Source organism: Saccoglossus kowalevskii, chromosome 18 (genome assembly GCF_978046115.1).
Source record: "Saccoglossus kowalevskii chromosome 18, keSacKowa6.1, whole genome shotgun sequence".
NCBI classification, from domain to species: Eukaryota; Metazoa; Hemichordata; class Enteropneusta; family Harrimaniidae; genus Saccoglossus; species Saccoglossus kowalevskii.
The window spans coordinates 16,476,128-16,490,549 of NC_140658.1; the positions used below are offsets into that span (position 1 = coordinate 16,476,128).

A 14,422-nucleotide genomic window follows, 5' to 3' on the forward strand; every position below is an offset into this window, starting at 1 on the left:
TGACCTGACATAGGCAGTGAAATTTATTACGCCCTCACCTGTGGATTAACTCAGACATAACCTAGTAGTTTTTTGTGTTTTTTTGTGCCAGGCGACAGTTCCGGAGATTGAATGTCACTGTTGTCTGTCCTGACTTTTTTTGTTGTATGTGCAAATTGCAAGTGCTAGTGATGACACATAGTGCATTTTTGCCACAGAAGTCATATTCATGTTTGGGACTACATGACAGGGCTGTGCGGCCATCTTCCTATCAAATGGCAGTTTAATGCGCTATCCTGGCGTCAACCAGGCTCGGTCGAACACAAGCACCTGCGGACCTTAACTAAGGTTCCCCCAAAGTCGCATTCCTTAGTGACCTAGTAGTTTGCATCCAAGTAAATCCGTCGAAGAGGGCACAAGCTAGGTACATGTAGAACTTTGTAGCAAGACTCCCCCATGGTTTTAGTATCACAATATTAGTTACAGATAATTTTGCAACTTGGTAAAAAAAAAAAATGTTCCACACAATACACAGGTGGATCAGCTACAATGCAGGGAGAGAAAATGACACACACACAATTCTTTACTTTATGAGTGAACACAAACAGATGCCCGTATAACCAGATTGGTAACCAGATATATCTGTTTTTGACCAAGGTCGTTAGAACAGCAACTCCTTATACCAATTTATACAAATCCATGGTAAATCTTTCTACATTCTACTACCATAATATGTTTTTTTTTTTTTCATTTTCACGAAAGCTCACTTACTTAAGAATATCATTCAACTCAGGAACCAAGTCTCTTAGTTTGGTGATGTCATTCGCTGAGATCACTGGGAGGCGAGTATCAAAAGATTCAGGAACGTCAGCCTGAGAAAGGAAGATAGATAGAAATTAATTTGAATCTAATATTCACGAAATATTCACTCATAAGAGAATACTCATAAGATTTATTGGGGTCTTGTATCGAATATTTGATGGTCTGAATTTGCATATATGCATAGTAAAAAACAAACAAGGATTCACAGGGTTTTGCCTTGTTATGAAATACTGCGAGTCCCAGTAATTCAGAACACATAAGAATCCATATATGTTGGAACACTATTTAAAAAACATAAACAAATTCAAATTCAAACCCACAATTCAATGGGAATATGAAACAATGTCTTGCAGTCGGTCATGCCATGGAAGGTACTAACGGAAGGAGCCACGATGCCTATCAAGTGGCCACTTAAACCTCTTAATTGGCTTATTTCCTTTTGTTTCAACCCAAATTAATCCTGATAAGGACATTGTCTAGCTCATCTTTGATGTCCATGTTTACACAAGTAACGAGTTAGCGGAGTATGATACAACCACGCCATTTTTTTAATGTGACTATGAAATATATGCGCATTAAGAAACTATGGTCATCACACATGCGCAATTGGTTTGTTTAGGTGTAAAAGGTCAAAATACGTATTTCACAACTGGAAATTCAACTGATGAATGTTTGACTTCAGAAATTTCCCATGTTTTAAATATTAGCAACTGTAACTAGAACAAGATTTCGAGTGCATACAACAACAATTCCTAAGGACTCCTAAGAAATATTATCACAGAGAAAGTGTCGAGGCATGCTCTTCTTTCGATACTATCTTTTCTGTTGGTGTTCGCCGATGTCCGGTGGTCAAACATTTCGACAGTTTCGGGCGCCAAACCCACGCACTGACAATGGTACCATTGAATAATGCAATCGTCACAAGCATCATTGATTAAGTCTCATTACCATTACAAATACAAAATTCACGATATTTCATCAGTTCTTCTTCAATCAATGTTATATCTGACAATTTTCCATTAAAGTTCGCCATTTTCAATATTGTACATGCGAGGTACGACTATCGCTTCCGAACATGCTCTGAATATTACCGAATGCTTGAGATTAGCATAACCCATTGTACGAAGGTGTTAAAAGCTAACAAGAACAATGTTTGTGAACAAACATTGACAAACGATCATGGGGTAAAGCTAAAACAATAGCGTCGTGGCTCCTTCCGTTAGTACCTTCCATGGTCATGCTGAAAAGCCTCAAAATCTGAACGACGATAGAGTTTCCTTAAATTTGTACAAATTAAAAACCATAATACATTTCACATAGTAATTTAAAAAATCACCCAAATAAAGCTTTATAAATACTAAAAGAATGTGATTTTAATAATTCGCTAGTGCAATGTAAGTCTCCAATAACAATATTACAACCTCAGTAAAGAAACATTGACAAACACATTTTCAAACATCGCATACACATACATACACACATCTTCACATCATACCATCATTGTGATGACACACATTGGATTAACTTTTAATATAGTTGCAATATAAACTTGATTAAAATGCGTTCTTATACAAAGTGGCATTTCATTTGGAGTTTAATTAAACTCAATTACAATGCAATTCAATGTAGAATTGCGTTTTAATTCAAGTTTATTTAAATACAGGTTATATACTGTGACTTAACATAGAAATGTTTGTGAAGCTTAGGTTTAGTAAAGAGGGTAGGTATGGTACAATTATATTAATATTAATACAAGCCATGCATGGCACAGTCCCTGTTAGTTATCAAATTTAAGATATATAGTTTTGTTTATAGTAATATAGCTGGAACATAAACATGTCAGGAATATGATTATGCTGATTGTTTAACATTAAAATGATTGACATTTGTATCTGATCGTCAAACGAATATCGAGAGATATTGTTTTGGAACAGCATTAATTAAAACAAAATCAGACATTTTGAATACATGTATAATGAATATACAAAATTTGAACATAATCAAAGCATGTCAAAACATGTCAGAGATGTGGCTCTGGAAGCCCATTCATTAAAACAAAATGGTCGCTAGTCAGCCATTCTGAATCTGATCTGAAAAATAAAATGACGTGCATCAGGAACCTGTAATATCTAATGTATGTACCAAGTTTGAACAAAATCCATTCATGAATGCGTAAGAATGAGGACTAATAAATTGTTCCATACCTTCCCCATTACTAAACCTAAGCTATAGAAATTTGACTTCATTTTGATTAAATATTAATAAAAATAAAAATAATGAAAATCGTGAGGGTCGTCACAATGTAGGTCCTGTCATCACAAATCAGTGTAAAGTTAAATTGATATCGTCACAACATTGTTACCACACGCACACACACACAAAATAGTTGTATCACTTTCTCTATCAATGGCTAATAGTAATATGATGATATAAATTATTCTGGAAAAAATTGTACTTACAACGAAGGATGATGGGTAATCGTCTAGGCCTGGGAATAAGGTATGTAAAAAATGTTTTCCCATGACTTCAGCAAATTCCATTCTCCTTGTGATTTCTTCACCTTGGATGTGACTACATTCATCACTCAACTTAGTCGCCCACTGAACATAAATAAATTAGTAGATTTGATTCAGAGAAAATTTTTCATACCCAGTTGTCTGCGTTCGACCAAACCTGGCTGCGACAGGACATTAAACAGTTATAATGTCATTGTAAACATACAAATGTAACCCCATACACAGAATATGAATTCTGTTCCAGGAGGCATTATAAAAGTAAGATTACCCCATACAATTATCGGTATCTTTCTGTCTTTTTCTCCAATAAATAAATAAATAAATTATGGATATGTATAAAGTGTTACTGAATCTTACTAAAGAACACAAATTGTATTTGTTCTATCACAAGTCATGCATGCACTTAGGTGAATGACAGCAGTTTGTTTATGGTCAAAATAAGTCATAGTTTAAATGGCACAGTATACAATACATGTAACTGTTGGTTTACATGCGCTTCTAATAGAGCAAATATGGTGGTATTAGTGAAAACATAAATAACATGAGTACTGCCATGTTGTAAGGCTTCATGTTTAAAAGTAGTTTTAGTTGAAAATGAACGTTTTTCCTTCAATCATATTCTCTGTGTGCAATCACATATAACTTAACTTGCTACCATTAAAAAAAATACTCGGAGGGTTGGGTTACTTAATATTCAAAATTCTGAAATAAAAGTATAGGGTCATGGAACTAAGTTTTGCACAAAACCTCCTCAAAAATTGATCAAAAATGCGTTTTTTTAGTAGTTTACAATTGGTGCCTGGATCCTATGAAAAATGTTCCAAAATGGCTGCTTATTTTGCATACATGTATGTTTTTGTTTTAACCAAGGTTCCCCCAAAATTGCATTCGTTTGTGAACGAATCTTGACTCTGTGGCACACTCACCCAGGCTAGGGGTCAACCCTATAGGTGTTCAGCCTAAGGTAGGATTTTAAACTTGGGTCTACCAATCACGAGTCTGATGCAACAACCACTATGCTACCCGAGAGATTGGTTGCATATGTTTTCTTGGAAACACACCTTTGGGCCTTCTTTCTCCATAAAAACCTTGATTATAAATTTAACACATTTTTAATTATTTACTGTGATAATTTGTTCCGTGTTTAATTGTAGTGAACTAACTTAACACTATTGTGGCACAAACACCTTGAATAATGCTAGTCACTAGCACACATGTTGAAACGTGCAAAACCACATAAAAATTGTACAAAACTCCTAAAAAGACTGTACCATATTTATTTTGCACTACGTACTTCAATAAACTTTCCAGCAAATGTTCTTCTTCGATAGACTTCCACCACGGCCATGGCATACAGCTTAGGAGACAAATAGATCTGTTCAATCACCTCTAAACGACGACGAAGCCTTTTCAGATTCTCATGATAGATCACCATCTTACTATCAATATCTGAGATCTGCTTTTCAACGTACATTATCCATCTACAATAAAAAAAATACGTAAATGATATCAAAATCACTGTTCAGGTGCAAAGAAATTATTTTTGTTGGTGGAGAACATGCAAAGTAATAGATTGGCAATGGCGTTGAACTGGACTACATGGATGGTTAGTTGAAGATAAATTTTAATGTTTCACAAAATAAACCAATATAGTTATTTCCACATTTTTACAAATACTTTGGTCATGAACTGCAGCCATATTTTTCCTGCCAACATTTTGCAAATTTAATATATTTTCTGTCAGTTTTGTCCTAATTTTGAATCAAATTAACATCATTTTGTACAGCATATGAGTCCTATCGTAATCAATTTTTTTGATAACAAAAATACAGGAACAATGATGTGGTTTTATTTTGTGAAAAATGACAAAAGTAGATTTTAGTGTTAAAAAGGTTGAAAGTGCATTTGCACTTAGTATGTATGAAAAAAAAAAACCTCTCACTGACCCCTACACCGGTAAGCATCATACTGGATTTGCAATGTGTATAGTCATGGGAAATCTTATTCAGAGTTCCAATATTTCAGGATTTGTTGCCAAGGCAACTGATTTTATCATTTTTTATTGTGATTTCAATAATAAGAATCCTGCATATGATACAAAGAGAGAACAAACTTTAAAATACCTCAATCTTGCATGCAGATTAATGGATAATTCTTCTTTAGCGAGAATACATCTTCGTTTGATGTCTCTTAATTGACTGTGATTCTTTAGCATCACCATCAATTGTTTCTGATGGCTGGTACATAGATCCGGTAATATAGATGGGTCATTCAGATTGCTAACTCTGGCTTGATTTTGTACAAAACCCTGTAACAAAAAAAATTATCATAATTATTATGACGTAATCACGAGAATACCGCAAAAGTATACACTCGGGCAATACGGGATCGCATCAACTTCCACGCATTAATCAATATGATTCCGTACTGCCTTCGTGCAGTGATCTCATGATAACCTTACGAAAGAATTTAATAAAAGATAGTAAAGCCAATGAAATATATTGGGAAAATTTAAACAACTGCATATACGACTTCATATACCGGTAAATGAACAATGTCACCAACATTGAATACATTCAAGGCTAAGGATATCTGTAACCAAACATTTACAAGAGACTGACAAGAAGTGTGTACGTTACACTCAAACACTACGGTTATTCATATAATTAACTTTTACTTCAAGCCATATTGTCAACGCTTAGCATCATCTACAAAACCATTTTGTACAATTTGTTATGACCAGTGTACATTGCTGGACTAAACAGAGTATTATAAAGTTTAATAGTCGTGAGGTTGATTGCTTGCAAGTCGTGATCAAAACTGGTGAAAATATCTGAAACAACTTATTTGAGTTTTGTAAATACTGTAAAATCTGTATTAGAAGCTGCATCCCTAATAGAAGTCGCACCCAATCTTTTTGAATAATTGAGAATCAAAAATTCATCATTTCTCATTTGTGTAGGTGCTCTAATAGAAGCCGTTTCCCCTCTATTGAATTGTACCATTTTAAAAGAAGCTGCGGTTTTTAATACAGATTTTATAGTAATAACAAAAGCTGATCTTAGTGTTGAAGAGTCTGGTTGAATTCCACGCAAAGAATATATATTACATGCGTTGTATGCATCTCATGGAACTTGAACACTACACAGTACAAATGCCATCACCCCTGAATAACAATGCTGCTCACCTGAGCCATATCTCCTTGTTCTTGTACTATCTTCTTAGCACCAGCCATCAACTGTTCTAATCCAAATAACCTATCACCCAAACCTTTGATTTCTTTCATGCCAGGATTGTCTACAGCATCTATTATAATCACATGACAGCTATTGTTATGTATCTAATAGCATCAAAGGGTAAATTTCTAAGGGCATGCAGCCAGCATGCTGATATCAAATTGAAATCTCACTTTGACAAGATCTCATGAGAATATGTATTGGTTTGTAGTATTGGTAATTACAGTCAGTCATTGTAATCTTTCTCATATGCTTTATTTTATACAAGTGGATGTTCCAGTTCTACACAGTGAAGTAAAGGTGTTGGACAGCTAGTCAACTTAGCATCTCTATGTGCATCTTAATGTCAAAGTTATAAGTTTTAACAAAAATATTCCCAGTGTGTTTGTGTGTCCATAATATGATATACATTGTAAGTACAGGTCAACAACAGAATAGTCTGCTGTATTTGAGTTGTATGTTAAAAAGGAGATGTTTATATCTGAGTCGCACCACCTTGAATGAATGAATAAAAAAATAATTTATTAAAAATAATTCATAAGAATATGAAAATTGCTGATTGTTGTCAATCAAAATGGCTGCTGGTGAACCATATTGTATTGGATATTGTATTGTACTTCCACTGATATGTGCAAAAGTACAATTTCCAGAGCATCAAGTTTGGACCTGATTTGACTGTGAATTACAGATATACATCAAAGTGTACACAAACAACAACAATTTGTATCAAAGAAAATAGCTTCCAGTTGACCATCTTGAATTGGATCACGAACAAATCAAATTGCATCTGTAGAAATGGACAAATGAACAAAATGCAATGCATAATAAGCCACCAGACTATGTCCAGTCTAAAAACAAGGTATAATCTTTTTATATATATTTTGTCATGACACAGGTAGTGTTCTTGCCCATATTACAATTCATGATGTAGCTCTAAATGAGGCTGACATTGATTTTATGCAGTAAAAGTTTTACCAGCTGACTGTCATTTTCCAATGCATATTGACGGAAAATGTTATTGAAAATATTATTAAGTTTGTAACAGCTGAAAAAAACAGATGGTTTGACAGCAAATAAGAATGAAAAAACATTGATTTTTTAAAAAAAAACCTACCTAAAGCCGTTTTTATTTCAGCCATCATGTTTGTCAACACTGATTCGTCAAACTGTAAAATAAGTGAGAGTCAAGTTCAAATCTTTTGTTAGAATAGCAGTATGGAAATATAAGAAGTTAGCACAGTGGATTAACACATGAGGTAACATTCATATATGTAGTAAGCAATGGTCAGGCTTTTTCAAATTACATATCCATGCCATGATTTACTGTAAATTATTTTGACCAAATAACATTTCCTAGTTACTATTGGTCTTGACCATTTTTTTTTGTTTTCTTTTCAAATGTGTATTAAATTACTTTATTTTGTACAGTACATTAGTAGCTACTGTAAAACTCTTTATTTTCACTATTTCAATATTGTGACAATATTCACTCGGTTCATGAATTTATTATGAAAACAATGAGTTCTGTAGTTTAGATATTCACAGGGATCAATTTTCAATCATCATCATCAAAAAGAGTAAAATTTAAATCCAGTCAATAATTAATGCATCTACTGTAGTTTTTTTAACATTTGTTTCCATGTGATAGTAAAACAACTGTAAAACAAATTTAGATCAAGTTTATAGAAGGATTCATTAAGTTATATTTTCTTACCTGTTCAAGAGCTTTCACACACTGCTCTGCCATCTGCTGTAAAGAACTTCTTTGGTCCTAATAGAACAAAGTATAAGAAGTCAAATTAATCATTCAACAGTGATTGAACTTTGGTATTATAAGGAGAGTTACAACCCATTTAAATAGTTTCTTACGCAATAATGTGACTACTATAAATCTGCATTAGAAGCTGCATTCCTAACAGAAGCCACACCCATTCATTTTGAACAATTGAGAACCAAAAGTTCTCCATTTTTTATATGTGTAGATGCTTTAATAAAAGCTGCACCCCCTATATTGCATTATACCATTTTAACAGAAGCCACAGCATTTAAAACAGATTTTACTATACTTCAAAATGCTATTCTATAATAATTCATCTGGAACAGCTCGATAACAATTTTGTTTTTGACTTGTTGAGTAAGTATTTACTTTATTGATAGTGTATACACTGACATAAATAAAATAGGGATATCTATGGATTAAAAACCATATTTTTATGATTTAACATATAATAAGTACACTTTTATCAGAATAAATATGGTACACACATTACTGTAAAACCATATATTTTCACTGACATTTAATTTCACTATTTTGATGTTTTGAGCATATTCACTGTGTTTGAATTTCACAATGAGTTTTATTGTTATTTTACATGTTCAAGTAGATTTAATTTAGTGGATTTTATTTATCAGAGCAGGGGTTTTTCTAGAAAAAACTGCAAGAGGGAGCACTGCAATCTATGAGTGCCACCAAGATAGGGTTCTCCCTACCAGGGTGTGGAGTTTTTGATAAGCTAAAATGGGCCATTCTATGGCTTCCTTGGGGCCAAAATTACTATTAGACAGGTCACAGTTGAAGACTGTGGCCACATGTGATCCCTGGTCAATCAGAATTTTATGGTTGCCAGAGGATCTGCTCCATAATGTATGAGGGGCATGAGGCCGCTGCGCCCCTGTTCCCTTGTTTAAAAAAATCCCTGCAGAGAAAATAGCAAAATTAAAACCTAGTGAATAATTAATGCATTTACAGTGTATCCTTACCTGGTTGCTTATCCACTGTAGTAATGTCACACTCTTGGATAAATCTTCCACGCCATCCGTGGTGTTTTCAGCGCGAGTCAAACATGGTAATAAAGGTAGTTTTAAAAGTAATGCCAGCACACTTCTAAAATCATGTAACATGGAGAAATATTGAGCCCTTGTCTTCAGGAACTCTTCAAAATTCTGACGGAAAATATTCGATCTTTGTTGAAAAGCACTGAAACAGATAAGTTTTGGTAGAGTCAGTCGTGAATGAATCATCCTGTTTGACAGAACCTCGCCTTTTAAAAATGGTCGAAGATTAAAAGAATAATTCACCTAAAAGGACTGAGGAGAGATATATGCTGAAAAATAATTTTGCATATGATCAATTTTTATATTTTTTGAGCGAGTCTTTTTAGCTCAGATTGCAAAAATTTTGAGCAAGCAGTCACTTGTCTCAACGGTGTACAGATTTGCAGAAACCTTATAATGATTTTCATAATTTTATCATTCATGATTAAAAATACAGTGGTGACTTAATACAAAAAACTTGGAGAACTACAACATTTTTTCAGCCTGATAATTCAGAATAAGTTGAAGCTTACCACTGATTTTAAGCGAGTTCAAAATGAATTCATATTTTTCCCTACTGGGCATGTTACTGCACATATATGCAATGCATTATGAGAGATAACAGTAAATAATGGTGATAGGAGTTATCACATTATATTACCATATTATTAAATATTAATTTCATTAAATGTTTATTTATTAAGATTAAGAATCATATCAATAATAATTCATTGTCTGGTGGCCACCATTTTTTTTTAGTTTAAAAAAAAAAAAAATCTTCCATTCAGTCTAAACACCCCTAAATGACAAAACATAAATATGCTCAGAAAATTTACAAATTTACAGAAATATAAATTAAGTTTGTATCTGACCGAAAAACACCTTATCGATAATATTTATAAAACATTGACGACCAATGACGAACAAACTCACTATGTGGAGATGTTTTTTCAATTTGGTACAAACTCAATAAGTTGCTAAATGAAGTGACCTACCTGCTGATATCTTCTAAATTAGCCACTACAGCAGCCCAGCCTTGTTGCTGTAAATGCTGATCATGAACTAGACTCTCACAACAGATGACTTCATCTTTTGCCAAGTCATGCATTTGCTGCAAGGAGAAAAATATTAAAAGAAAGAAGAAAAATATTAAAATATGAATGACATGACAAAGTGTTACTATTGTGATTAATCATTCAAAGATAGAGTTAACAACAACGACGACGAGAACAAGATGACTGGATACTCTCAGATTAGTATAATTTACAGCATGGATCGACACAGTAAAATCTGTGTATATTCTTAGTGGTCTTTATAGACAGGTGGTCTCTATATGGAAGTTTTTATTTTTTTATGAATCATAAACTCGTACATTTGACAATTATTGAACAGAAAATAATCAGATTGTACTGTAAATAGCAACAAAAACAACTTCATTTGGGTCAAAATTAAACAAGTTTTACTTGGGGATATTATTTAAATCATTAACAAAGGCGAATCAGCAAAAATATAACTTAACCTTTTTGCCACCAGTTCTCTCTTTTCATCACAAATTCACAAAACATTTATATTCTGCACTTTACTTCAGAAGATTAGGGCAAAAATAGTCAAATGTTTTTAGTAAAAAAGTGAAAATTGACTCAAATTTTGTCTGTTGGCTCCAAAATTAGGGTTCATTTCCAGAAATATTGAAGAATATAAAGAAAAAAGTGCAGAAAAATGAGACGAGAAAGTCTGGTGGTGAAAAGATGGGCACATAAGACAGACTATCTTTATACACTGATAGCGAATTATGCCTTGGGACTGCCTAAAAGTGGTCACTGTAGGCCACTATTAAAATATAATAACTGTTTCCCAGAGGTGTCAAATTCATTCAAACTTGTTCTGAACATCTCATAGCCAGAAATTGAAAAGTGCCTGTCAAAAATGAAAGATATTATTTACTGGTCTGTAGAGATGACCTGCTATTTTGTAAAAACTAGTAATTTTCAAACAAAATTTATCATGTCAAATAAAATTGGGTACCTGTCTAAAGTGTGGAGTGACTGTCTAAAATGACAGGCAGACAAGTGGCTGGCTAAAATCCTGTATACTTGAAAACAAGACAACTTACCAAGGACAATTGTACTCTGGATATAACAGTTTCATATGTAGCAGGCATATTGAGAGAGCCTTCTACTTGATATTTGAGATCACCGTCAGACCCACCATACACACTAGGAGACGGTGGTGATGATGACTCTATAGTACTCTTACTGAATAAATAAATTGGATTGGTATCCTATAAGAAAACAAATCAAAATTTTAATGATATGTATCGGTGATTAATATTGGAGTAAAATGTGCATATTTTTGACCATTGTGAAAGTGGAAATCAATGATAAACAACTAATTTTGCAATTTTATTTTTCCCAAAGAGGCGTAATATTCTGCTCAATCTGGCACAGGGTGAGCTAAAATTGTCATTTACATATCTTTTCGAGGAGGCTAACCCTGCTAAAGCACATGATTTTTGGAGCTGAGTATCCTGGGCACTAAGTCAGACAAGTATGGTATTTGTATGAGAATGAGGAATTCTTAAACATTCAGTATACAATAAATAGGATTTGTTTGTTTATATGCACTTCAATTAAATACATGTATATGTCACTTATAAGAGTATAATAATTGAAATGTACAAGTTGAAGAATCTTTTTTGAACTTAGATCTCTGTCATTTTACATAACCACGTGTGCCACTATTTAATAGAGCACTCCAAGTTACAGATAATATGTTTATTATCTTTATGTTACACTGCTAATTATCAAAATCAATTCACTCACAGAAATAAGACACTAGGCAAGTGGAAAAGGCTGATATTGTAGAAATAAAAATGTTCATGCGAAGTTTTGTATTAGTAGTGATTTTGAACAGTTAAATCTCATTTCTTTTGGCCATTAAAGCTAGGGAGCCTTAATTCATAATTAGCAAAAAAATTAGTGTAACATCTCACTGTTAATCAGTCAAGTTTAAAATCGACCAAGGCATGTCAGATATATAAATCTAGAACTGCTCGGAATCGTGAAGTACTAAACTGGGAATAAAACACCAACAAGGCTAGGATTATTTGTAGAACAAGCTTTCTAAACCCATTGTACACAAGAGACAAGATTTGACTTACAGTGCCTGCGCTGTAACTGCAAACCCGCATGGAAGGGTCTAAATTTTCGCCACCGCTAATCAACAAAACTTGTTTATCAACCGATATTTGGTAATCATCCGATATGGCATCCTGTAAATGTCTTACACTGTAAATTAAAACAATACTGGAATAAACACACATTATCAAACAATTTCATTAAAGGGGAACCGATACTATAAATAGGGGCAAGATGGCCACCGCAATTAGTATGCTAATCCGAACCAAGCCGCTCACATCATGGCGGGAGCTCCGGGAAATGTGCCATTTGCGATGTTTAGAGATCAAGCTGTGATTCCAAATACATTTCTACAGGGGCATGAATACATGTATGTACGCTAGCGTTTACACTCATCTGGTTGGGGTTTTGATATACAAAAGTTGTTGTTTTCGGTCGAAACGTGCTGCGACAAGTAAAAAATCATGTATGCAAAATGCCTGTCAATCACAGTTTGAGTAAGCGAGCATAATAAGCATTCATTTACTTAGTGGACAGAGGCGGAGTCAATTACCCATGAGCATGTGGTGCAATCCATGGGATTGAGCGGTTCCATTTATCCAAACACACCATACATAGTAGTTCTAGTATAACCAAGTCTCTACTACTCTGGTGTCATTATTTGATGGTCATTTTCAAATAAGCATGTTAAAGTTGCACTCTAGGCATGTTTCAATTCTGCTACTCTCACCGCCTAGTGGAATACACTATATTATGTTCTTTTATTTTCAAAGACTTCAACAATAACAAATTTTATGCCACCCCTAAAAGAATACTGGTACTCAAATATATTTAAAGTTGGGGAGTCTACGCCTGCGCATGTGTCAGATGGCCATAGCATGTCATTGTTTACAAACAAGCGTCTACCCATGAGCCTTTGTGTTTTTAGCGTGTATTGTTATCATCGCTTTGGACTCAATTCCCGTGTGTGCGCAGGTGACGACTCTCCCGTTTTAAAGTCAGCGATAAACAACTACTGGTACTAGTACCATATTTGCTCTATTAGTGAGCTCTATTAGTATGTGCTCATGGAAATTGCAAAGCTTTTCTATGATGTATATGCGTTTCTGTTGAAGATTCACTTCTAATAGAGCAAATGCGATACATAAGTTTTATGTTTTTAAAAAAACTTACCTCTCTACAGCAAGATTCATATCAAATGTTAGCATAGTGCCAGTGTCAACAAGGAAGACATACAGCATCTTGACGGGTAGTGTATAGTACAGATTTACAATGGAAAGTCTGAATAAAGTCTCTTTCAATTGTTCAGTTTGAAATCCAGCACTTCAACAGCAAAGCCCAAAGACACATCAGTTGACTGATACGCAATTACAAACAACTGTACAGTAACTAATACTGATGATTATTCATTTATACTTATTTCAGATTTTGATATTTTCAGAAATCGCATAAAATTTAGATGTTTAGTTATAAATTGTATCAAGACACAGTATCTTAAGGTTGTTGAGTTTAGTGGTTGTACAATATTCTATTTAGCTCTGGAAGAACTATATCCTTGTAGTGTCTGCTTTGTTTTCTTTATAGCCCACAAGTTTTATATGCTGTTGTTGCCAGTCCAGTTATGGCCACCAAGCTGACATATCTGCTGAGACAAAAATATGAGGAAAGCATATCAGTACTGTAAACATTGCAAAAGACAAATTTTGCGGAGAGTGACAATTTCTTTGGGGTCATACGATATGAAATGTCAGGGATATTTGCGAAAATGTTGTCATCACAAATGTGATAAAATCCTAAATTTGTGAAAATTTCTTGCAATGCAATATATCTCAGGCGCCATAATATTTGTCAACATACTGTAAAATACTTTATTTTAGCTGGAATTAATTTTTGCTGAAAAGACATTTTCGGTGTTTTG

The 14,422-nt window shown here is 33.8% G+C and overlaps 1 protein-coding gene across 1 annotated transcript in view; it reads right to left on the reverse strand.

Moving 5' to 3' along the window:
- LOC102802022 (RB1-inducible coiled-coil protein 1-like) overlaps positions 1-13,833 on the reverse strand; it is a 29,370-nt gene extending 15,537 nt beyond the window's left edge. Inside the window, exons 1-12 of the mRNA XM_085493214.1 lie at positions 13,678-13,833; positions 12,528-12,654; positions 11,481-11,648; positions 10,363-10,478; positions 9,314-9,530; positions 8,268-8,324; positions 7,668-7,719; positions 6,505-6,623; positions 5,441-5,625; positions 4,612-4,798; positions 3,261-3,401; positions 751-851 (exon numbers count right to left, since the gene is read on the reverse strand). Coding sequence (XP_085349340.1) covers positions 751-851; positions 3,261-3,401; positions 4,612-4,798; positions 5,441-5,625; positions 6,505-6,623; positions 7,668-7,719; positions 8,268-8,324; positions 9,314-9,530; positions 10,363-10,478; positions 11,481-11,648; positions 12,528-12,654; positions 13,678-13,745 — 1,538 coding nt within the window. The 5' untranslated portion in view covers positions 13,746-13,833. The remainder of the gene's footprint in view (positions 1-750; positions 852-3,260; positions 3,402-4,611; positions 4,799-5,440; positions 5,626-6,504; positions 6,624-7,667; positions 7,720-8,267; positions 8,325-9,313; positions 9,531-10,362; positions 10,479-11,480; positions 11,649-12,527; positions 12,655-13,677) is intronic.
- Between the last annotated feature and the right edge of the window lie 589 nt (positions 13,834-14,422).